Genomic DNA, 25,780 nt, shown 5'->3' on the forward strand with positions numbered 1-25,780 from the left:
TTTATTTTTTTATTTTTTTTAAATGAAATGGCTTCAAAAGGCATTGTTGCCAATTTGAATGAAGGGTAAAAACTTGATGGGAAAAATTATGACATATGGCGACGTTGACCCATTAATTCACTAACTAAGCCTGAGCAAGGGGCTACGGACCGAACAACATCCACCAAAGGGATTTTGCAGCATTTGAAATTTGAGTAATGTTTTTTGCACAGCTTTTACACAATTCTAACAATTTTTTTTTAAGATCGACCATTGAATATTTAGGGTTAGGATATGTGAAATGAACTAAAGTTGAAGTATATACGGTGGTACTACAAGATGCGCTCAGATCATACGATCGATGAAGTAACATCTTAGAGTCATGATGTCATCCGTAGTCCACGAGCTCAAAGCGGCCAAAAACCATCTTACCAGCAAGTAGCAGATTCAAGTGGTGATTTGTTTACTGCCTAGCTCCAAGGAGACTATGAGCAAGAATTTGACAGACAATGAGAACGTACATCAAGAATTTTGATGATGTGTCGTGTCATTTGAAACTTGAAGTTAAGCGCAATAGTCTTGAGTAACTGGCTGAATGAAGTTCATGCAGGAACTAGGCTCAAGCACAAGAGAGGTAATTAAGTACACTAGTAAAAATGATAAGTCTAAGGTGGTGGTGTTCTTTAATTAACTGCATAAAGGAAGGCCACTTCGCTCATGAATGCATTGAGCTGAAAAATGTACTCTCTAACCTTTCTTGCCATGTTTTTGTAACTAGCCGTTATAGTTGCTCGCTCACTCATTGTCTATGTGGACTCTGGACTCGACAGCAACCAACCATGTAGTGTGAGATCGAGTCGGCTGGCCGGATTTGTGGAGTACCATCGTATTCCTGTCAGAAGTCGTGACATCAACGATAGGAATGGAGCTAGCGTGGAGGTACTCTACAAGCCGGGCTTGAGCTTAATTTGTGATGCATTATTTTTAAGAGAATCACTAATTGATCGATTAATTTAATTAATAGTACTTATGCAGCTGTAGAAGCGTACCAATTAATTAAACTCTCTGTTCATATACAATTTACACGAAAATAAAAATGAAAAGTAATACTAGTCAAACTTTTTTCTTCCTTAAAAGAAAATTAAACACATAAAAATTAAGCTAATTGCATGTTTGATAATGGTTTTAAAAAGTGTTTTTTTTTTTTTTTTTTTTTTGGGTTTGAAAAATTGTTTTTAGGTGACATAAGTGTGAGAAATATTTTTTGTTGGAGTCTACATTTAAAAATTATTTTAATATTTTTAAAAATGTTGTGTTTTAAATTGTTTGTTAATAGTTCTAAGAAATGTGTACGTGTTTTTTTTTTTTTTTTTGCAAACAGAAAACTGTGTTTTAAACCGTTTTCATAAAAAAAATTTTCCAAATTTTTTTTTAAAAGAAAAAGAAAAAAAAAAACCAATAGCGAAGAATACATGGAGAGGCATGCACTTTTTAAACCAAGATCGATATGGCATAAGAAAATGAGCCAAAATACTAAGCCGTGAAAACGTATTTTGGATCCTAATTAAGTCATATTTTCTTAATTTCTTGGACCTCTTTTAATTTTTCTAGAATTTAAAAACATGAGCTAATGCTATCCCATGATGTAACTTTTGATCAACTTCTTTCTTTCGTCATTTACATTTATCTTCTTCGAAGTCTTCCATGTTTAGTTAGTGATGGAAATTATAAATAGTACACAGGGACATTCATTCGTTTTCTGTAAGCATTTTTTAATAAAAAAATTAATTTTTTATTATAAATAGGTAATGGAGGACGAATGAGTGTACGTCTCCCGTCAAATATTTTCCTTGTAAATATAGCTTCTCAATCGTAGTCCAAAATATTTTATTCAATTGCGTGCACTTCTAGCTAGCTTTAGGTAAGGTACTTAATTACCATAATTAATGTAACCCAATTGAAAAATTATCTTTAATTAGATCCAAAGATATTCCTTTCCCACTTGGATCTCCACTTTATATATATATATATTTCGAAGCCTTCTGGAATATTACTAATCCATCTTTCCAGATAGCCAGAAAATTGATTATCTGGATTCCGGGCTATGGATCTTTGCTTTTATCTAATTGGATATATATGTTAAAGAGTCATTCATTTTAGTTACAATATTAAAGGAAGCAATCATATTATACATAAAAATAAATAAATAACTTTATAAACTCCCGTCGCTGTCACTCAATACATGAGAACCAGAAAAAAAAATAAAATAAAATAAATAAAATGTAGATAAGAACTGACGATGGATAACATTTTTCATTCCTCTCGCCCCGGCCGCCGCAAAAACAATCGCATGTCATCCTCGTAACCCATGTTCCCTGTATACTTTCTGTTAAGCTCAGAATCAACTTCAGTACCTGTAACTTCCGATATTGATCGGTAAATTCCAAGCTCAACGAATCTCAGAAGTCAGAACCGGCCATTTTCTCAACCCCTCTCACTCTCTCTCTTCCCAAAGAAATAGCTGATAGCTCGAAGAAAGGAGGGGAATAAAAAAAAAAAAAGCAAAATATCTCCTGAACCCCAATTCCGGCCGGATCCCGGATTTCGGCTGCGAGATAAACAAAACAGCTAGCTTTGAACTTTGAAGCAGTCCAACAGTCGATATGTGTCAAAACACACTTCCCCTCGGCGCCAATTGTATGCTAACCCAGCTCTGAAAACTACGCGCGCATGCAGGTGCAGCCTTCTCACCATGCACCACCCACAAAACCTCTACGCGTGTGCCACCGGCTCACTGCCACAGTTCCCAACCTCTCCTTACGTGTCTACCTCTTCCGGACACGTATCCCATTCCCTTCCGTTTCTCTCCTTCCAGCTTTCGATCCCCACTCCACTAAGCACTCTTCTCAGCCTCACATCACATCACAACTCCTTCCCCACGTGTCTCACATCCAAAGCTCATCCCACCGCGCGTAAAAAGCCCTACGTAAGCTCAGAACACGTTAAAAAATTCTAAATCATGAGAGAGTGTTTTTGGTGGGATTTCACTTTTCTCTCTTTTTCTCTTTTCTTTTTTCGGTAGGGTTTCAAATTTCAATTCAAAGACCAAGAAATGAGTAATGACCTAACCTAACCTAACCTAACCAAACCATATATACATTCCCGTAAACAAAAAAGTAACCCCGGTTAGTCCAAGTTCGAAGACAAGGGTTAGAGTCGTGCCGGGTCTTGTTTGTCACGTGGCACTAACTTTGCCTCCTGTCAGTTTCATGGGCCCCATACAGTACAATTGCTTGCCAGCCAGATTTTCCACGTGGAGTTCTTCCTACGGCTCGAGTTATTCATCCGTGGCCCCCACTCAACGTACTGTCCCGTCTGTCACACTACACGTTATCCACTCTTTCCTCACCACGTGTTTTAAGAAATCTAGTTTAGTGATTATGTTCCTGCCAACCTGAACCGAGCTTTATTGTTGACGTGTACGGTGAAGGCTATTTTGGACATTTCAATAAGGGAATAAGATGGGAAAAAAAAAAAAAAAAATTTGATTTCGTTGGGTCGTTTTGATTAGTGTAGTTTTATATAATAGTTGTGAATGTGTTTGAAAGGTTTCCTGGAGCAACCACCGGGTTGGGGTCAATGCAGGAAGTCTACGATTACGACACGTGTTAAAGGATGCGGTGAACGCCTTCAGATATTCTATTAGCCGTCAACGATGTGGACGCCTGGGCCCACAGTCAAAATCAAAGACTGATACGTAGAGATATTTGATTGGACCACAAGAGCCGAGAGGAATAAAGTGGGAATTTAAAATAATGAAAAGTCGTGGTTCAATAACGCATTCTACGATGGAGACACGTGGCACCAACTCTGAATCGAAAATGAGAAAATTTTTAAAACCCGAAACACGCCTCAGGTTCAAGGACAACATGCGTGTCAGGAAAGGAGGTTTACCAAATCAAGGTGTTAAAGTCCTATTGGACCACGTACGTCCGTACCCCGACGAAGCAGGTACACGTGTTTGATATTGACGGAGGAGAGGGAAGAGAAGGGTGAAGATCAACGGCGGAGATCAAGATCTTTTAGGCAGAGTAGCACTACGTCACGCACAACAGTACGTGTCCCGGCTGCCCGTGACAGTGACGGGCAGCTAAGGGCCTCTCTGCCAAGTACCTACGTAAAAAGAAAGGCCATGGGAGTCCTTTTAAAGCTTCCTTGTAAGCGCGCGAGCCTTCTCTTTCATTTCGCTATTTCGGCTCACGCAATTGATGGTCTTTGTTGCTAATTTCGAGATTTTTACAACCAAAGCCTAATTGAGGTTTGTGGTATGATTTGAAAATTTTTTAGAATGGCGGAGATCTGCTGCGGAATGGTGAGTGAGAGCGAGGCATCGACGCCGTGTGAACAGAGCTCACGAGCGGCTAGACGGAGAAGAATGGAGATCAGACGGTTTAAATTCGTCTCCGGCGGCGTGTCTTCGCCGGAGAAGGAGAACGAGCACAAGCGTCAGAAGATAGAGGCATATTCTCGGGACTGCGAGAACGCTGTGGAGAACACGGATTCGGATGAGGAAAAGCAAGTGCTTGTGGCGGAAAGAGGAAGATCCGAGAGCAAAGACGTATCAATTTCGAATCAGTCTTTGAATCTGTCAATTTCGACGGGGAGTCTCTCTCCTTCGACCCCTGTGGTTCCAGAGGCTTCCAGGGAGTACCCGAAGTACGGCGTTGCATCGGTGTGTGGAAGGCGGAGAGACATGGAGGACGCGGTGGCAATCCACCCTTCGTTTTGTCGCCGAGATCGGGAAACCACCACTGAATTGCATTACTTTGGAGTCTACGACGGCCACGGCTGCTCTCATGTACGAGTCTCGTTTTCGATTCAATAAACCCAAAAAAAAAAAAAACTATCTAATTTTTACTTCGATTTTCAATTTGGAGATTAAAATTAAAGTTATTTGTTTTAGGTGGCGACGAAGTGTAAAGAGCGGTTGCACGAGCTGGTGAAGGAAGAGTTGGAGAGCAAGGAAGAATGGAAGACCGCGATGGAGCGAAGCTTCTGGCGCATGGACAAGGAAGCGATTGCATGGAACGAGAACGTTTTGGGAGCCAAGTGCAGGTGCGAGCTCCAGTCGCCCGAGTGCGATGCGGTTGGGTCCACTGCGGTCGTTTCCATCGTAACGTCCGACAAGATCATCGTCGCCAACTGCGGCGACTCCAGAGCTGTGCTTTGCCGGAACGGCAAGCCTGTTCCTCTGTCGTCCGATCACAAGGTTAGCTTCCTCTTCCTTTATCTATTAACTACAGTTTTTAGTGTAACTGCTTTCACACAGACAGAGAGAGAGAGAGAGAGAGAGCCAAGTAACATCAGCAACATTAAAGAAGAATCGTGTGGTCTGTCTCTGATGAAAACAAAACAAGGAAATTCCTAGGTATAATTTCGATAGTATGAGACAACAATGAATGACATTCCTTTTCTAGTTCTCTTTCAGTTTCTCAGGAACCAAACGGTACTTGAGGCATTAATCTAAGATTTAAAAAAATAAAAAACAAATTTGACTTCACCTGCGTCCGTTGTGTAGGCGTGCACTTCGCAACAGTGACCGTTGGATCGCCTGATCTGACGGTTCTGATTGTTGCAACTCATTAAACGCATTTCTCTTTTTTAGTTACAATGAGAAGCATGCTAACTAGGCAAGGTTTTCTCGTGATGCGTGCGAACAGCCGGATCGTCCAGACGAGCTGATCCGGATCCAGGCCGCCGGTGGTCGGGTTATATACTGGGACGGCCCACGGGTTCTCGGAGTTCTCGCCATGTCAAGAGCCATTGGTAAGCACCAACGCCAAAGCTAATAGCTCTTCACACTCCGCGGCCCACAATATCATTAACGTTTTTGTCACCGCAGGTGATAACTATCTCAAACCCTACGTGAGCTGCGAGCCGGAGGTGTCGGTAACGGATCGGACGGCGGAGGACGACTGTCTGATCCTGGCGAGTGACGGGCTGTGGGACGTTGTGTCCAATGAAACGGCTTGTGGGGTGGCGCGTATGTGTCTTCGAGGGAAGGCCCACGCGCCCCCGCGTTCGCCGATGGAGGATGAAGCGGCTGCGTCGGAGACATCCGACAAGGCCTGCTCGGACGCGTCGATGTTGCTGACGAAGCTGGCGTTGGCTAGGCACAGTACTGATAACGTTAGCGTGGTCGTGGTGGACCTCAGAAGGGACACGTAACCACACGCCATGGATTATTGTGGGTATTTTTTTTTAAATGTATATTTTTTAGTTTTTTTTTTTAAGGGGAGTGGTGAGGATTGAGGAAGAGACGAGAGTGGGGGAGTGTTTGGTTGGGAGGGAGTTGAAATAGTGGAAAAGGAGTGAGGAATGGTGGAATGGACTTGGAAAATCGATACCAATATTGGTTTTTTTATCAAATGCATTTCGTATGAGATCTTTCAATTAAAAATGGCTAATGCTGTAATTATTATTCATTAAATATTTACATACAAGAAAAAAGAAAAATTCGTAGTTGTTTGGAAGACTCCTTAGGTTTGACAGAACAATCTCTTCAAAAAAAAAAAAAAAAAAAAGGTAGTCTTTAATGGTAGTCTTTAATTTTAGATAAAGCCGTAAAGGCAACATGGTCTTTCAAATTAATACCTACTTGATAATTTTCTTTTCGAAGTTTCAATTTGGACAAAACAATCAAATATTGTCGGTGATCTCCCAATGATGAAAATACTTGGGGCTAATGGTATGGTTCATTTAATTTTATTTTGAACATTAATGGAGCTTAAATTTATGGTCGAATTATATATTCCATTTAAATTTGACTGGTTTAATTTTATTTTGAACTCAAGTTGAATTGATCTTATCATGACCGGTTCAATTAACTTATTCGTATCTTATATAAAATAAATATCATGATCGTATATATTTTTGTAAATCTATACTAATTATTAATTAATTAAGTATTGTTAAAATTTTATCATTTGAATTCATTAAATAAACTAACTTGAATCTTAAAGAAACTAATCTCGAATTTATATGTATGCATACACATTCACGCTCACAAACACGTGTAAACAAAAAAACTATAAAATTAAACTCACAAAAATATATAATTCAAGTTATATCTATCATATTAGGAAGATAATTCATCTTCACTTAAGATGTTTTAATTATAACATTAAAATAATATGATGAAAAAAAAATTGTAAAAATGAAGTTATATGAGTGTATATAAGTTTATTCGAGTCGACCCGAGTTTATACGAGTATGTCTTGTTTAATATTCGAACATACTATTGTGTTCACGAACGGCTCATTTGTTATTCAAACCGAGACCAGATTGAATTTAATCGAACCTAACCGAGCCGAGTTCACGAGCGGTTGGGCTCATTTTATACCCATAAAAATACCCTTAATAAAATAAATAATAATAATAATTTTTTAAAAAATAAATACATAATAATCAACTGTGGTCAAATTTAAAAATTAAAAGTGTTTTTTTCTATTAATTTTTTTTTTTAAGAAATTAAAAATTTTCGTTTTTAAAAAAACAAATTAGAATTTTCGTTTTTTAAAATAAAAATTTACATTTTTTTTAATTTATAGGAGTATTTTTGTTTTATTGAAAAAATTGTAAGGTTAATTTTATTTTTTTGTTGATGTCGGGTACAGTGACAATGTTTTAATAAAGACGATGGTTTTGTAATTTTTATTTTCTTTTTTTTTTTTAAATAAAAATATTAAAAAAATAAAACTATATTAGCATTTACTTTTAAGTCACGTTAGAATACTTTCATAAAAATAAAAATAAAATATTCTTTAAGAGACATTAACAAATATAGAGTTATTTTTAAGATTTATTATAACTTTTTTGGTCCAAATTTTTATTGAAATTGTACAGATTCTGTGTATTGTTATTCTCAATTCTTTATTCCCTGCTTCAGGCATGATTGAGCATCTGTTCGGGGTTCAATTCGTGTTGTCGCAACCATGGCTTTTTTAAACTACTTTATTACTTTATTTCTTTTTATGTTTTTAGATGTTGGGGTCTTGGATCGGGATGTTCAGTCTTAGGAAGAAAGTAGTGCAAAATATTGCATTAGAATGCTTAAAATTTGAATAGTAAGCAATTTTTAATCCATCTCTTTTAACTCTGCCCTCTCCATGCTTGGATTGACCCTTTACGGTTCCGGCTTAGTTGGTGACAACTGGTAGATCTTTGGCCGCCCCATCGATGTTGTCTTCAACAACATGCCAGCTGACCACCCCTGTAACTCTAGGTGCATAGCTAGTTGCCTTCCTAACCTCTTCAGTTTTGCCAGACACTCCAGAACTTTCTCTGTTATTTGTGGAAGAGTTTGAACCCCTTACAATGACACAACTATTGACCACCTTTGCCCACGTAGTAATTTTACTTTTACTACCAAAAAAAAAAAAAAAATATCCTTAAAGTTAACTAGGGGACCAAGTTGCCACACGGACAAGGTGGTCAAGAGTTGTGTCTTGGAGTGCCAAAAGATCATTAGGAAACCACATTGTCACATGGGCAAAGTGATCAAGAATTATGTCTCGGAGTGACAAAAGATCATATCTCTATGATAAATTTTTCAAAGAGAACACATCAATTTTATCATCAAGATATCATACTATCCAAATATATTGTGCAGATTGCAAATTATCAACATTAATTTGAACAATAAATGTATAATAGCATAACAGATTAAGGAAAAAAAAAAAGGTTTTCCAATTTTTGAAATCATCATTTTATATAGAATTATAAGAGCATTTTTTTAACGATTGCAACAGCAGTTATTGACTGTTAAAAAATTACTATTGAAAATGCAGTTATTAATGTTAAAATTTGAACCAAATTATAACTATTCGAATTGCATATGTACATGTCCAAAAAACTGCATCAGCTTTCAAAAGAAAATTATAGGCAAGTGACTCATGCGAGTGTACACCGATGCATACGTGTTCAACTTGCCTAAAAAACGCCAATGTGATTAGGGACGGAGATAAAAGTTCTTATGGGCTAAAAAAATTTCTTAGCAAGGACGAATAGGTTAAATTTTTAGTTTTTTTTGAACATTCATAACTTTTGTTTTTTTAAGAAATTGAGGGGGGGTCATGGCCCCCTGCTAGGCACCCTCCCTCCGTCACTGAATGCGATGCGTGTGGCTAGTGTTTTGCATTAAGCGACACAAGTATGCATGGACGGATTTAGGGGGTGCGGTATAAGCCATTGCCCCCCTCAATTCCAAAAAAGAAAAAGAAAAAAAATATTGGTATAAAAAGAATTATAAGGTAAAAAGTAAAAAGTAAAAATTTATATTGATCTCTGCCTATAAGAGCTTCTAACTTCGTCCATATATGTATGTCTCAGCTAAAAATTAATTAATTCAGACTTGGTTAAAGATAAACCCTTGTAAAACACTAAAGTTCTTCTAGCTTGCTCTTTAATGCGGACAAAGAGAAATGCATAAATGGAGGGAAAGTTGAAAATTTAAGAAAAAGAGGAAAAAATTATTTTATTAAAATAATCTTACAGGGATGGGTGATTTTTTTAGATTGGGATTAGAAAGGTGCGATGATCAATTACTTTAATTGGTTGTTCCCCTGAGATATGCTATCATCTAATGTTTTGGGAGGGGTTATAAAATTGAAATGATTAAAGCCTTCCAGCTAAAAGATGGAGGAAGAAATGATTGAAGCCTTAGAACTTAGAAGTTACTTTAAATCAACCACTACGAAAAACAAAATCATCCTCGTACGTCTCCAGATTATTTAATCTGAAGGTTTGACGATTATGATTGGAACATTCTTTTACTTTTATTTTGAGCCATGTTACAAAGATTCATGAGGAAATGTTGGCAAACTCAACGTGGAAGATTTCGTAACCGATGAATAGAAAATTTTTATAAGATTTACCTGTTCAAAAAGATCTCGAGCAACTTATTTTTTACTTGAACAAGTAAGTTTCATAGGAGCTTTATGACATTTGCTATCACTCGTGTTGAATGAGATTATATTCAATAAAATGTCACCAACCAAGTTGGTTGATCGCTCTCTCATCATAACTTAACTCAAAATTCATTTGCAAAATGGATTTGGCAGAGTAATTAGATCCTCTACAATCTTTTGCCCAAAGTACAGGGGGCTGGGGAAATTATAGGAAGCTATTAAATGATCTCTTGTGTTCGAGTATGAGAGTCCTGTTCGAAAAACTTGCTCAGATAGTTGGGCTTCTGTTCAATAGACCCTCTCATTGGGGATGTAATCAAGCTGAGCCGAGCCTAGTTTTAAGATTTCAAGACTAGCTCGTTTATAAGTCGAGCTTAAATAATCGAATTCGAATTCGAGCTGAGCTATTAAAATGTGTGTTCAAGTTCGGGCAGGCTCGATCTCGTTGAGAATGACATTCAAGTCAAGCCGATCCGGATTACTCAACAAGCTCAGCTCAACTAGAGCTCGAGGTAGGCTATTAAATTTTCCAATATATAATCAAAGCGGAGTTCAAGCCCGAGTTTGTGAACAACATCCATACTAACTATTAATAACGTAATATGTTAGTTTAACATACTAAATACTATTATCAAAGTATTATAATTTATATATAATACAATATTTACTTAACTAATATACTATATGCTTATTTAGTATATATATAATATACAAAAAAATATCAAGTAACATATAGTTAATTACATTTACTTAGTATATGTTCATAAATTAGATAATATGTTAGTTTATGAATTAACTAGTAAGTATGTTAACCAATACACACACATATAAATATTAAGTAACATATATAACATATATTACTTAATTACTAATATACATGCTTAAACTTATATAACTCATTTTTAGTAATATATAAGAGATATAAACAAGCTAACGAGTCGGACTAACGAGCCAAACGAGCGATCCGGTCGAACTTTAAACGAGCTAAGTCCACGAGCCCCTATTGAGTTTTGTCGAGCAAGTTGAGTATGTATCACTTACTAATCAAACAAAAAAAAATTTCTATAGTATCGAGTTCGAGTTCGGATCAAGCTAAACCGAGTGGGTATCGAGCGAGTTGTCAAACGAATTAGTTTATTTACATCTCTAAACTGTCTCATACTTGGACATGGAGCCTCATCAAGACTCTCTCTCAAATTCCCTTGTCTTATACAGTATAATTCGAGAAAAAAAAAATTGAATAAAAGAAATCTTTACATTTGACAAAAGGATTTCACTCTTATATTGTAAAAGAATTATATTTATTCCCACAGTTTAAAAATTTGAGAAAATAATGTAAAATCTCGAAAAGATAAGGAATTTTTTTTTCTTTTTTTCTTTAATAGATTTTAAATTTCATGAATTGTTGATTTTCAGAATTTATTGCTGTTGTTCGAATATTGCTTTAAATGTGAGTTTATGTTGTACTTCAGATAATATTATATAAGCAAGTCTGTTAGCAACCCTGTAGAGTGTAGGCTATTGGGTTCCTCCATTGGGCAGTTTTATGCTTCAATGGTGGCTCCATGTAGGGAACCAGCTGTCAAACAAAGATTTAATGATTATTTACCTAATTAATTATTATTTACCTAATTGTTAGATCCAAACCACTATCCATCCATCATGTATTTATTATTTTATTTTTTTAGGAAGTAATGGAGTGTGATGATCTTAAGGTGTGTTTAGAATTGTGATTTTGTAGACAATAAGTGCGATTTTAAACTAAATCATAGAATATAAATCATTTAGAAACTCTATTTTTAAATATTACGATTTTAAAATGCAGAAAAATTACTTTTTCAAATCGCAGGTAAAATTGTGTATTTTTGAAAACGTAAAATTTTAAAGGCTAAATTGTAATTTTGCCAAACGCTTAACTGTAGTTTTAAAAATTATTTTTTCAAATCGCACATTTTAAAATCGTTATTTTAAATTTCACTTTTTGAAATTGCAAACTCAAACGGACCCTTATATAGAAGCTATACAATTAATTATTTGACCATTGTGAATAATTCTTTAAATGACAAAAAGTGCCTATACATATTTTAATATTTATGGGTGAAATATAAATATTTTTTAAAATTAATTTTTGTATTTAATTTTTCAACATAATGTTGAATTTTGTGTCACGTTAGTTATACTCACCATATAAAGATGTAAGAATTTCACCTATTTTAATGAAAATTGGGATGCAAACAAGTGTTATAATCCTCAAAATTTCATCAAAAAGAACAACAAAACTATCACACACATCCCAAGAACCAATAATTTTAATATTTTGAATTCATACTTTTAACAAACACACTTAGATTGTGAAAATATTCTCCTGCTCTCCTTCCATTTATTCTTTTGCAAGTCCAAACAAAAGAAAAGACAAAGCTCTTTGTCTCTCGTTGTCGAGTAATAATAAAAAGAAAGATTTATGTTTTCTTTTTAAGTCCTTTTAAAATTGAAGTGTCTTTTAAAATTGTCATTAGATCAAAAATTAATAATAATTTATAATATATTTAATGGTAATTTTAAAAATTACATCAATTTTGAAAAGACTTAATAAAGGCATGAATCTTCATTTTAGCATTACTTCTCCTTGTTTCCTTGGAAAGAATAAAAGAAATCCTTAAATCTCTCTCAAATTCTTACATATAAGGATAACGATTTTTTCTTCCTTTTGGGGCTTTGTTCTATGAGTAATTAATGACATAAATCTCCTCCAAATTGGGTTCCTCCAACCCGGACCATAAAATTGTAATGTATTCTTTAGTATGTGAGAAGCACATGATTTCTTAATATAACTATTAAAAAAGCACGTGTTTCTCATATGCTTAAATGACATATGATATTCTTATAAATTGGATTAGAAAAAACCCAACTCGAAAGAAATTGATGTTTATATAGCATTACTCATAAATAAATAAATAAATTAAAAAAACCCTAATGAAAAGAAAAAATTATCGTCGCTAGATTTAAGAATTTGAGAAATTTTTGTACATGCTATATATATCACACTACTATTTCACCATTATTTTACTATGCTGATTAGACATCGTAAATTCACCCTTAAACCCGCTATTATTATTTTTATTTTATTTTTAAAGAAAAAACAGAAAACTATGGTGTGGACGTAATAAAAGGAAATAGCAATGATGAAAAAGAGCATGGAGGTGTAGCAATGGGGCACTTAAAGAGCAGGCAATATCAATATCAATAATGTCATATCAGAAAAATCCCTTGAGTGGGCCCAACAAAAAGGATGCTAAAACACGGTCCTGTCTAGGTGAATAAATTTAGAAAGTCACTTAAAGGCATCTGCCCCAAATAGTAATAAAATAATTACATTTAATTTTAATAAATAAATAAGAACTTTTTAAAGGTTCTTATTATAGTCAAAATACTCTTTACTTGAATTTCCAATTATGGTAAAAAAAAAAAAATTAAAATAATATTTAAAAAAAAAAAAAAAAAAAGTTTCACTTAAATTGAAATCGTGTGGTGAGTGAGAATCAACCACAAACGTCAAATCACCACACGAGAGGATTCCCAACATTTGACTGTTGTGGCCATCTACGATGTTGGCTTTCTCTCTCTCTCTCTCTCTCTCTCTCTAAAGGGGTGAGCGGAAATGCATTTATTTTTCCATTTTTGGGCCAAGTCGCGTCCATGTTTAGTCACATCTAACCCCGTTTGGCAACTTCTTTTTCCTATATTTGGGTGAGCTGAATTTTTTTTTTAAGCGGTAATAAAAAGTGATTAATACGGTATAAAAAAATAAAAAATTATATTGTAGTGAATTTTTTATTTAAATAATAATAAAAAATTATTAATATAATATAAAAGGTTATAATGCTTTGAAGTTTATGTTTTTATGATAGAAGTTAAAATAAGAAAAAGGGAAGTGGGGGGTTGTCAAATGGGTTACTTCGAAAAATAAAAATGCCATTGTAAGAAGCAAAAAATTCAAGGTAATTACAAATTTTTAGCATCATGATAAACAACTAAACACATCGGGACGCCTTTAAAATAAATAATAATTTAATACAAATAAGGTCAAATGAATAAACAAATTATGTATTATTGGTAAGCCTAAGGGTCCGTAACATTTGTATGTGTTTAGGATTTCAAAAACTGAGATATATTTTAAAATATGCAATTTGAAAAAGTAATTTTTAAGCCGCAATTAAACTTTTAGTAAAATCACAGTTTAACTTTTTAAAATTCTGCATCTTCAAAAAATACTCAGAGAAACAGATTTTCTACGTTTACATATCGCAATTTTTTTAAATGCAATTTCAAACGATTTATTTTTTACAATTTAATTTAAAATTACACTTTTTATCTACGACATCGCAATTCCAAACCCAAACGCACCCTAAATTCCAAACCCAAACGCACCCTAAAGCTGTGAAGAATTTCAAGAAAATATGAAAGAAAAAATCTTACACATGCTTGAAGTACTAAGATTCGCTTGTGTTTGTTGTCACTATTTAGTTCAATAAAAGAAATAGGCTTCATGAAACCTTCCAATTGAGATCACTTTTGAAGAGAAGAATCAAAGGAAATCTAGCTTTCAGAACCCCCTTGAGGCCATTTTGACAATTCCATAAAATCCCAAATCGTAAATGGTATTTTTCGTTGTTGTCAACATTGCATATCTTAATGGAAATAAATGAAGATAAACCCTAAAAGGAAAGAACATATTTCACTGTTGGTGAGCTTTGATCATGGAAGCATTTTTCACAACCAAACCTAAATGCCTGAGACCAACATTTCGACATTCGTCGAATCGATATCACGATTTCATTTATTATTATTATAAAGACAAGGAATGTGAGATTCTATATTACCAACTTTGGCATTGAATCCACCCCACCTGAAACAAAAATTAAAGAAATATGACTCATAAGGATTCACAATTTAGGAAGTCCATCGTAATGGCGATTAAGATTCCATGATCCTACATCAAATTATTAACTGGGTCACTTCAGGAGCAATCTATGTGGAATTGGCGTCCAGCTAGAGAAAAGAGAGACAGCTACTTCACTAATGTAAGCAATAGCAGGACAAAAAATGTCTAAGGAAAGCTTTCCACTGATTCCACATAACTGCACTCTGTAAACAGCAATCAAACACAAAAAGGTGGTTTCACACAAGATGAGGAATGGACAGAACGAGACCTCTTCTAATATGGCCTTAAATGAAGAAGCAATGTCTTGACCGTCCTGTAGTTACATTTGCTTGTCACCATCTTCAACGCCGACTTTCTTCAGAGCTTTCAACTTTCTATAACCTTTATCGGTTCCAAATACCCTGAAAAATCATAGAGAAGATGCATGACACGTGGTCAGCATAGTTCCATCCTAGCTCCAGCAGCAAAAGCATGTTTACAATTTTAAAAGGATGTGTCCAATCTGCTCCTCAACTACCATTGGAAACCAAGTTGGATTTACAAAGGAAAACAGAAACAAAAATAAACCAGAACAAAGGAATGATGTTAGATGTTCAAAAGGCATGTCATTGTTCCTTACATAATTCCTAGAGAATTCAACCATGCACCATGAAAACTGTGAGGGACTTAATAGACCATTAACATGGCTAATCCAAGATAAGGCCAGCAGGTAAAATCACATATTGGTGACTTATTAGTGACGTAATCATAGTATTTATAAATAAAACAATTGTAGACAACAAATCTTGGACCACCATCTGCACGTGTATTTTAGTGCATATGTGCAAAGAAATAATGGCCGTATGGCCCGTATAAAAACCATATTTGGTAGTCAGACAGGATTTAGGCCTTCTCTGCCAAAGAATTTAGGCCTTTGCACAACTCTAACAACAAAACTTGGACCATCATTTTTACGTGTATTTGCATGCATATGTGCAAACAAAAGTGGTCTGTACAAAAACCATATTTGATAGCCAGACACAATTTAGGCCTTCTCCCTCTCCCTCTCCCTGTCTCTCTCTCTCTTCTCTCTCTCCCTCTCTCTGCACAACTCATATAACTTAATCAATCTGGTGCCATGGGCCATATTCCAGCCACAACAGCTTATTTGGTTTCTGTCCTTCACTCCAAGACGTGTATCCTCCCCTTTCCTTAATATTAGGCTCAGACACTAATTAGGCCTTCTCTGACACTGTACAACTCTCTCCCTGCACAACTCATAGAACTAAAAAATCTGATGCCACAGACCACATTCCAGCCACAACTTATAATTGCAAGTACTTAGAAAAATCCACAGTTTAGCAAAATGGTAAGGACTGGGGTTCATGTAAATCATTATTACACGCTCTTCTTTTCCCCTCCTTTTTCCTGTCTTTTCTCTTCCTACTGACTACAAAATTAAAAGTATTAACTAAATTAGACACAAGGTTGATTTTATATCGACAAACACAAAACAAAAAACCTTCAACATCAGATCCATCTACTTTCTACAATCTTGGCGTAGAGACAAGAAGATAGTATACAGTCTGACCAAACAACACAAACATGCTAATGCTTTAAGCATTATGTGAAAAAATATATAAATAAATAAATTCTTACCTGTCCATGTAAGTAAAAGTTGACGAGTAGTTGCCAGATTTGGTATAAAGCAAACGGTGGTGATAGTCATGAAAATCAGCTCTGGAAAATAATAAAACAAACACTTCAGAACGAGTAGAATATGGACACTAACCATATACAAGACGCTAGGTGATCCAACAAGGAAAACCTACGGACTTACCCCCCATACAAAGGCAAGAAGTTTGAAAGGCTCCATGGAAAATGGTAACCACAATGTGCCTCAACTGTCTCTAAGACTCTTAGTACCATCCATAACCACAAAGTAATCAGATGAGGCCCAGTGATTGCAGGACCAACAATGGTAGCAAAGCCGAGGAACAGTATCTCAGCAGGGTGAGCATATTCAGAAGTCAGTCCAAAAGGTGTAGCATATCTGTACATGTTAACAAGCCCATTAGAGCACCCAAAAAAGCAGCTAACGAAAAATATTATTATAAAACTAAACACTTGATAAAGCACTTAAGCTCACACGTACTCATGATGGACACTGTGGACATGCTTGTACAACCATTTGGTATGCAGAACCCGGTGTCCCCAATAGAATACAAAGTCCTCAAGGATGAAGTAGAATATTATCTGCGTTAAAACTACTTTCCTGCAGAACCAAAAAGCAAAATCTCGCTGACTATGCTTTAGACGAGATGGAAATTTTACATGTTCATGGAAAAATGGATGGAGCACACACTTATAATATTAGTAGCATTATATATATCTGAGAAAAAAAGATTTAGTATATAAAGAACCTGAAAATACCAGGACGGCAATGGAAGACTACTTTGCATGCCCATGAATTTGAAGACGGGATATGCGAAGATCATAACTGGAAGATTGACACCAAAATGATACAGCAGTAGGCGAGTAATACATTTCTCCTGAGCTGCCGGGCTGTTATTTTTTGTCTGCATAAGAAAGACAAACAAGTAATGACCCCAAATGATATGAATTCAGCAAAGAGAGAAAAAGCAATAATGTTGATTACAAGTGAGAAGGATGAACATATATATCATCTATATTAAATTGGTGGCAGCTATAAGAAATTACAAATGGAAAATTTTGGCTACCATAGCAGAGGACAAATTGGAACATTTCTTCCTTAAAGCCACTCTTTACGCATTAATTGTGTTTGTTATGTTGTCACTAACAAGCATTATCACATACCAAGGGGCAGTGTTGGTAAGAGCCCAAATATACCAAAAAAAAAAAAACACTTATTCAAGTACCAAAAAATGCAGAAAGCCCATTCCAGTAAAACATAAAAACATAAATCAATATACACTGTATGCAAGTACCAAAAAGTGACACAAGATTATTTTCAATAGAGGTGTTATTCCTTATGATAAGAGCCAAAATAGAAATCTACAACAGCTTGAAAATCCAGAGATAAACCCTTTCTAAAACCAAGAGTGTAGGAAAAGGAAGAAAAGGAAGCACCTCATGTATACAAATGTGATCACTAACCAGTTCTATACCAGGGGCATGAAGAAGAAGCATCATAGATTTGATAATAGTAATAAAAAAATAAAATAAAATAAAATAACAATTCTACTTGCAGAAAGCAATTACTCTCTCAGAAGAACTTTTAAATAGGATTGAAATAGGACTCTTGCCATGGTTGGAGCATGAGTTAGATCAGAGAAGAGTGCCATGATAAAAGAGAAGCAAACATTGAAGTTTCATAGCGATCTCCACAGAACAAAAAGAATGCCAGTAGCATTCTATTGTCCAAAATGAACACTGCCCAGCATGGGAGCAAGCTATGTAGTTAACACATTAATTGTGCAGTGGAATACTTTGCTAATGTCCTGCTGCCATATACCACTGGCTAGTCTGATGCTTGATAAGAGTACAAACTGGTAACCAATTCAGCTTGAGAAGTCTGAAATTTTTGAACTACTCTAAGAATAATGGCACAGCAAAAGAGTCAAACCTGAATTTTGTATTTGCTCAGCCAACCTGCCCTCTCAAGATATATAAAAGGAAGTCCGGAAAAGAAAAAGACACTTTCATGGAGAAAGAAACTTCCAAGACATGCCAGTTGAAAGTCACTGAAATGTGTGATCAGATACTGCATCATCAAAAGGAAATTGTACAGAGTTAAACAAATAGTACATAACAATTAAGACGATTAAGAGCATGAAGAAACACAACTTAACGTTTGTAGCTTTAAAAATCATCATTCCACAAATCACAACAGTAAAATCAGACACATCTGCCTTTTTCTATTGGAAAAGACTTAAACGTATTCCGACAGCATTAGTTCCATAGCCATTCATACTGATGAAGAAATGGTTCAACTGAAAACTATCTTTCTAATTAAAACCTTAACCCCCGCCCCCCAAAAAAAAACACAATTTGAAAATAAAGGGGAAGCACAAACTGGTCAGTCCATCCATACAGGGAAAAGAGAGAGAATAATTTCATCATCCTTAAAGCCCATAGAGTACAATAGCACCCATGCAACTCACAGATTCTTGTGTCTAAGCCTCAGACCATGTCCTCATAGGTATGAGAAACGAAAAGAACACATTTGGCATATTCAGAATAGTGTAACATCCAACATGAGAGCAGCCAATATTTTGAATTTTTTACATGCATTTTTCTAAGAAGAAACAAACATATGATGATAATGTAATGATTTCCAGTCACGTCATCTAGGAACTATGCCAAAGGGACAACTGAGTTTGTGGGATCCAGTTCAGCTAAAGCCTATCAGGCGTCGTATTACAAGCTTGGGACTTCGAATCTCCACTAGAGCTCAACCTCGAAAACGCCCAATCCAAGAAACAAAACAAAACACAAATTTCAATTTCAAATTCCGGGGTCGAAGAGATCTTCAAAACAGATTTAAGTTTTAACAGTTCAAGAGCATCTCAACCGTGGGATCATAATCCCCCATTATCAGGGTTCTTGATTCTAGATTCTCCATAGGGGTATCCATTTCTCTGTTCCAAATACCTTCAGTACAGTTTCTAACAAAATAGACAAAAATATTAAAAAGAAAAAAAAGAAAAACATTGCTTCACATCCAATCGACACATTCTATGACTAACAGAGTTGACCTAAAAGCGATATATACACTTTCAAATAAACCGCGCTCCCATTGTCACTATCCTTAACCAAAACAAGGGCCCAGGGAAAGAAAAAAGACAGAAGCGAATGAGAAAAACCCATATACCCAAATCGTGGAAGAGATAATTAGAATTTCCAAAAGCACTGCCAAAATCAAATCCTTTATCTTACACGATTAACAAAACAAAAAATCAAGAAAAGCCCACAATTGGACCTGCATTACTATACACAAAACACACATACAAGTTCCAAAACTAACAATGCCCCACAAAGAAATAAATCTAGGGTAAGACTTAGACTACCAAATAGACCTAAAGACGAACAGAAAAAGTGACCAAAATTGTCACAGAAATGATATAAAAGGCAGTACCAGCCACCCAGATTCGATGATCGAAGCCATTGAAAGCCTGGTGACTAAAAACTTGATCTGTTTGTAGCACAGAGCAATGCAATATAATATACTGAGAGAGAGAGAGGGTGTTTCAGTGAGGAGGCTATGGAGAAGACAGGGGCAACCCACGAGAAGAGACAGACTGTCCAAGGGAATCTGGGCCCTTCTTTGGTTTATATATATTTATAGAAAACAAAGATTGGGGGTGGCAAAGGAGAGGATCTGAATTTGTGCACGTCGTTACTATCCATGTAGTGATTGTGTGCTTGCGCACTGCTCCCCCACCAATGAGCTTGCACATCTTTTTTGACCCCACGACCAGTCCCAAAAGATTAATCTTTTTTTATATAAGCACCAAAAGATTAATTAAGCAAACCCAGGCAAAATTGTTCACATGGCTTCTGGTAAAGATTACTGTTTACTGGTACTAGTTAAGAATGAATAATACAAAAAAAAAAAAAAAAAAAAAAAAACCCTTTTATTTTATTATTATTTCATTATACTGATCAGGTCTTTGCAAAAAAATTGCTACTGTGTGCCGGTTGAGTACCGTTCGAGAACCGACCGACACCGCCTAACTTGCGGCCTATAGGCAATAGACTTTTTTTATTTCTGACAAAGTCGGTTCGGTAGGCAGAATAACTTTTGGAAAGTCGATATTTTGACCGACCCCCACCCGACATTACTGCATATTAAAACAATGTCATTTTGAATTATTATTTATTTATTTATCACCTAAAACCGTGTCGTTTTGAGATGACTATAAGCATTCCACCAAAATTACCGACTGTCACCTTAACCGACTTGTCGGTGGAGAAAATAAACATTAGTGGAAAAAGTCAGTGAAACTTTCGACTTTATCAACCGCGGTGGTGTGAAATGTGAAAATTCATATTTCGTAACCGAGTTACCCAACTCCCGCCCTAATACTGATGTGATATTGCAATTAGATTTCTTTTTTATTTAAAAAGAACATATCTAATAACTAATTTATTAACACCATCACTTTAGTAAAAGAAGATAGAAAAAATCATTTTTAGCATTATTTGTAAACCGTAATCTACATAAATTATTATAACTTCCAAGATCTTAATTATCAAGATTTTCACAATAAATGGATAAAAGAAACATATCAGAATCCATATCAATAAAAAACTTCTTCAAAGTCCAAACACTAGAAAATAATTTCTCTCACTTGATCATCTACAGATATACAAAGTTGATGGATATTGTGCATAGGGTAGAGAGAGGACCGATTTTCTTTATTTATCACCATTAATTTTACTTCCCATCAAAGTCAGAATTAAATAAGAAATTATTTTTCGTAGTTAATTAACCAACACTTCATTAAGGATGATTAATTAAGCATTAACTTTATCAAAAAAAAAAAAAAAAGTATTAACCAACTTTCATTAAGGAAAATTAATTAACCAATTTTTAGAGTTTAATCAATTATCTTATCTGCCATGTCACGTGGGACATGGACTAGTTACCTAAATTATCTTAAGAGTAAAAGAAAACATTTTTGTTGATAAGATCTAACACGAGTTTGACTGAGGGAGGTGGGTTTCTCAAGGCGATATTTTTGGGCTTGTCATCTTTTTTGGGGATATTTTTTTGTTTAAGAAGAGACCGTTCTTCTAGGGTCTTTAAGATGACATGGTACTTTATATTTTTTTAATAAAAATAAAAAAGATAAATTAAGTTATAATTTTTTTTATTAAAAAGGAAGTGTCGTATCACCATAAAAGACCCTAAAATAATATTAAAAATAACTCTAACATTTCTCAATTTATTAACTCCACCAATTCCATAAAAGAGATAGAAATATAATTTATAGCATTATTCGAACTAATTACCTAAATTATCTCAACAGTAAAAGAAAACATATTTGTAGACCGAGTTTGACCGAGGGAGGTGGGTTTCTAAAGGCGGTATTTCTGGGCTTCTCATCTTTTTTTTCGTTCGGATTTTTCTAAATATGGGGTTCTTCACTTGTTTGGAATTGAGACTTCAAATGCACATGTACGATTTTTCTCCAAATAAGGTGGCCAGGAAATATATATATATATATATATATATATATATATAATTGTACCGTTGGTCCTTGTGGTATGTCATAATTATTTTTCACTCCCTATAGTTTAAAAAGTTCATGGGAGGTCTCTATGCTATACAATAATTATAAATCGATCCCTAACGTCAAATTCTGTTAAATTTTTTAACAGATTCCGTCAAATGTCACGTCAGCGACACGTATCCATCTTAATAAAAAATATAAATTTATTAAAAAATAAATAAATATACATATTTTTTTAAAAAACAAAAAAAAACAAAAAAATTCAAAAAAAAGTAGCAAGGGGTGGTTGGGCCACCCCCAGCCAATGGGGATGGCCGCGCGCCACCCCTTTAAGATCCACGGGTGGCCCGATGGCCACCCCCGGCCACTGGGGGTGGCCACACGCCACCCCTTACTTCCCGTTTTTCTTTTTCTTTTTTTTTTCTTTTTTTTTTTTATAAAAAAATAAGTATTTTTATTTATTTTTTAATAAATTTATATTTTTTTTATTAAAATTGACACGTGTCACCATCTTATTGGCGACACGTGGCGCTGACGTGTAGAGCTAACAGATTTCGCCAAAATTGTGGACGGAAAATCAACCCAGGGAGTAAAAAGTAACTATTGCATAGCACAGGGATCTCCCATGAACTTTTTAAATCATAAAGAGTGAAAAATAATAATGGCATACCACAGGGACCAACGGTGTAATTATCCCTATATGAGTAATGATTTATTGTCATTTTATTGAAGATGTTGCATATTAAGATCTTTCACACTTTTTAAGATCAATTTTCTTAAAATGTTAATCATTTACTCCTTCCGATTACTACTTATGCTTCGTTTGTTTCGGTGTAAATGATTTCTGTCGTAAAATAGTTTCAGGAAAGTCATTTTTCAGAAAAATATTTTATGTCGAAATCATTTTTCGGTGTTTGGCGCGTACGGAAAATTACAAATATTTTTTATATTTAATTTAATCATATTAATTAAAAAAATAAATTTTATTCACAAAATAAAAAATGTTAATATAAAATAATATAAAAATATTTTTTTAATATTTGGCAGATACAAATTCTGGCAAAGTTGCCGGAATCTGGCCTTTTTTGCCGGATTCCGGCGATCTTTGCCGGAATCCGGCAGAAAACGACCGAATCTCAACCAGTTGACCGGAAACCGGCCGTCCTGGCCGGGATCCCGCCGTTCTAGGAGGATCCCGGCCAGATGCCAGGGGTCCGGCCGTTCTGGCCAGATCCAGACCGGGATCCGGCCAGATTGCCGGAGACCTGGCCGCTCCGGCCAGAATTTGGCACGGTATCTTCGGAATCCGGCGATGTCTGCCAGATTTTGTCGGATTCCGGCACCGACTGGAGTCGGAATCTGGCTTATCGAAATCCGACAATATTCAACTGCTTGAATGTAAAAGTCGACTACGTTGTTTAAAAAAGAATCGTCTGCATTTACCATCTACGGAAAATGATTTACACTTTTAAAAAGCGTAAATCATTTTTTGAAATTTATTAAGCATTTTTTGTCAAACGGAAATAATTTTCCGATTGACCATTATTTTCGCCCCTACCAAACACCGGAAAATACTGAAATCATTTTACGCCGAAACAAACGAAGCATTAATTTACAATATTTTCTTAAATTTTAAAAGTTGCAATTGACCCCAGGACTATATGCCACTTTCATTTAGCCCCCTGCCATTATGATTACCTCTTAAATGCAACAAAAAATGGGCTATGCGTGATTTCACATGACGTAAAATGTCCATTATACCTCTATTCCGTTATCATTAAATTTGTTTAAAAAAGAAAAAAAAGAAGTCTTATTAGTAATGTTACATCAATAAAGATGAATAAAAATATGGTGTATGGTATTACTTTCTTTTTTTTTATCAGGTGAAAAGAGTATTATTGTCATTTTGAATTAAGTGTATCATATTTGATCCATTTTCAGTTGAATTTAGAAAGGAAATCCTAATAGGAGCCAAGTGAAAAGACTAAATAGCTTATAGGGTCAATTATAATTTTTTAAAATTTGAATAATATTTTTATAAATTAAGTGATAATTTTAAGTGAGCATGTGTAGCTTCTCCTTAATTTTATGATTCAGATTGACACTCAATTAAATGATGATATGAAAAAATATGAATCAATGGATTACAAAATAATTATTAGATTGTGCTAAAAGGCTGAAATTGACGTGTAATCATAAATATGCTGAAGTTGATAGAATCCGAATCAATGACCAATTCGTTTGATGGCACGTGACATTTTGCTGCCACAAAAAAGTAAGTTATTAGGTGATGTTTGGCAAATACTTATACAACAGTGAATTGATAATTTTACGATTAGTAAAAAATAATGTTGTGATATAAAGTAAAAATAATTTGTATAAAAAAGTGAAAAAATTTGGTATTATAGTGAATTTTTTTTATTTGAATAATAATAAAAAATTATTAATGTGATATAAAAAGTAAAAAATAGTGAGAATTTTTTTGATATTGATTATTATTAAAAAATGTGAAAAAATGAAAAAAGATGATGTAAATAGTGGCAAGCATTATCGTGGCCTGTACATGCATTTGTCAAACATCACCTTAGACTTTTCTTATGATATGTTTGGGATTGCATCTAGCTTTAAAAAAAATATTTTTAGTATATAAAAAATGGTGTCCATTTGATAAAAAATTTAAAAAGCTATTTTTTTTTTTTTAAAAAAAAAAAATCTAAAAAAAGCTCCAAACTACGTTTTGAGGGAAGCTTAAAAATAAGAATTTTTCTAAAAAGCTTTTTCAAATTTTTTTACAGACAAAAACGATATTTCCCACTGCAACCTCAAAATCTCAAACATGTTCTCAGGATTTTGGTATTCATATCACACTTCTATGTGCTAGAGAAAAGGAAAAGAAAAATGAAAATATTTCTAGTTCTTTTAACATAAGATATTTGGATTTTTATCGGTGAAAATATATCGTAATTTAGAACTCTTGTAACATTGGTATGTGAAAGGACGACATTACAACTCCAATGATAAATTAGAAAGACATTACAAAAAAGATGATAGTTGTGGGAAACAAATATAGTTTTTCCTTTTACTTTGGATGTGGACATGCATGTAATAGTGCAAGGCAATTATGGTTCATGTGCCTCTTTGCCAAATCACATGATTCACTCTTTTATGCTCCATTTGTTTCGACGTAAAATGATTTTCTCGAAAATATTTTCTAGCGTTTGGTACGCACGAAAAAATTACGAATGGCGAAAATGCAACTGTTGCCGGAATCCGGCAACGTCCGGTCACCGTTGCCGGATTCGTGCGAGCATGTTTGGCCGGATCTGGCCAAAATTGTTGGATTCCGGCCTGCTTTTGACCATGGTCGGATTCCTGCCAATTTTGGCCGGAATCTGGTTCGCCGACATTCAGCGACAGTAGCCGAATGTTGTCGAATTCCGGCACCACCTGGATTCCGATGATTGACCATTGCTGGATTCCGACAATCAGATATGAAACATGTGTGCAAGGACCAAAAGTTTAATTTCAGAAAACGATTTATGGTTTTTAAAACAGTAAATCATTTTTCAAAAATTAAATAAGCTTTTACGGTCAAACCGAAAATAATTTTCGTTGACCATTATTTTCGCCCATACCAAACACCGTAAAATGCTGAAATCATTTTTCAAAAATCATTTTACGCCGAAACAAAC

At 34.8% G+C, this 25,780-nt stretch overlaps 2 protein-coding genes across 2 annotated transcripts; one reads left to right on the forward strand and one right to left on the reverse strand.

Annotated features, from left to right (window-relative positions):
- Nucleotides 1-4,222: 4,222 nt before the first annotated feature.
- Nucleotides 4,223-6,439, forward strand: LOC133878552 (probable protein phosphatase 2C 24). Its single transcript, XM_062317112.1, has 4 exons — nt 4,223-4,837; nt 4,943-5,248; nt 5,700-5,805; nt 5,882-6,439. The coding sequence occupies exons 1-4, from the start codon at nt 4,328-4,330 to the stop codon at nt 6,205-6,207; spliced, it is 1,248 nt and encodes a 415-aa protein (XP_062173096.1). The 5' UTR covers nt 4,223-4,327; the 3' UTR covers nt 6,208-6,439.
- Nucleotides 6,440-14,889: 8,450 nt separating this feature from the next.
- On the reverse strand, nt 14,890-20,249 carry LOC133876968 (methylsterol monooxygenase 2-2). The gene is made up of 7 exons (XM_062315189.1): nt 19,988-20,249; nt 18,476-18,613; nt 17,302-17,447; nt 17,024-17,143; nt 16,709-16,921; nt 16,528-16,608; nt 14,890-15,290 (listed from the first exon to the last, which is right to left on the reverse strand). The coding sequence occupies exons 1-7, from the start codon at nt 20,015-20,017 to the stop codon at nt 15,209-15,211; spliced, it is 810 nt and encodes a 269-aa protein (XP_062171173.1). The 5' UTR covers nt 20,018-20,249; the 3' UTR covers nt 14,890-15,208.
- Between the last annotated feature and the right edge of the window lie 5,531 nt (nt 20,250-25,780).

Source organism: Alnus glutinosa, chromosome 9, assembly GCF_958979055.1.
Source record: "Alnus glutinosa chromosome 9, dhAlnGlut1.1, whole genome shotgun sequence".
Lineage (NCBI taxonomy): Eukaryota > Viridiplantae > Streptophyta > Magnoliopsida > Fagales > Betulaceae > Alnus > Alnus glutinosa.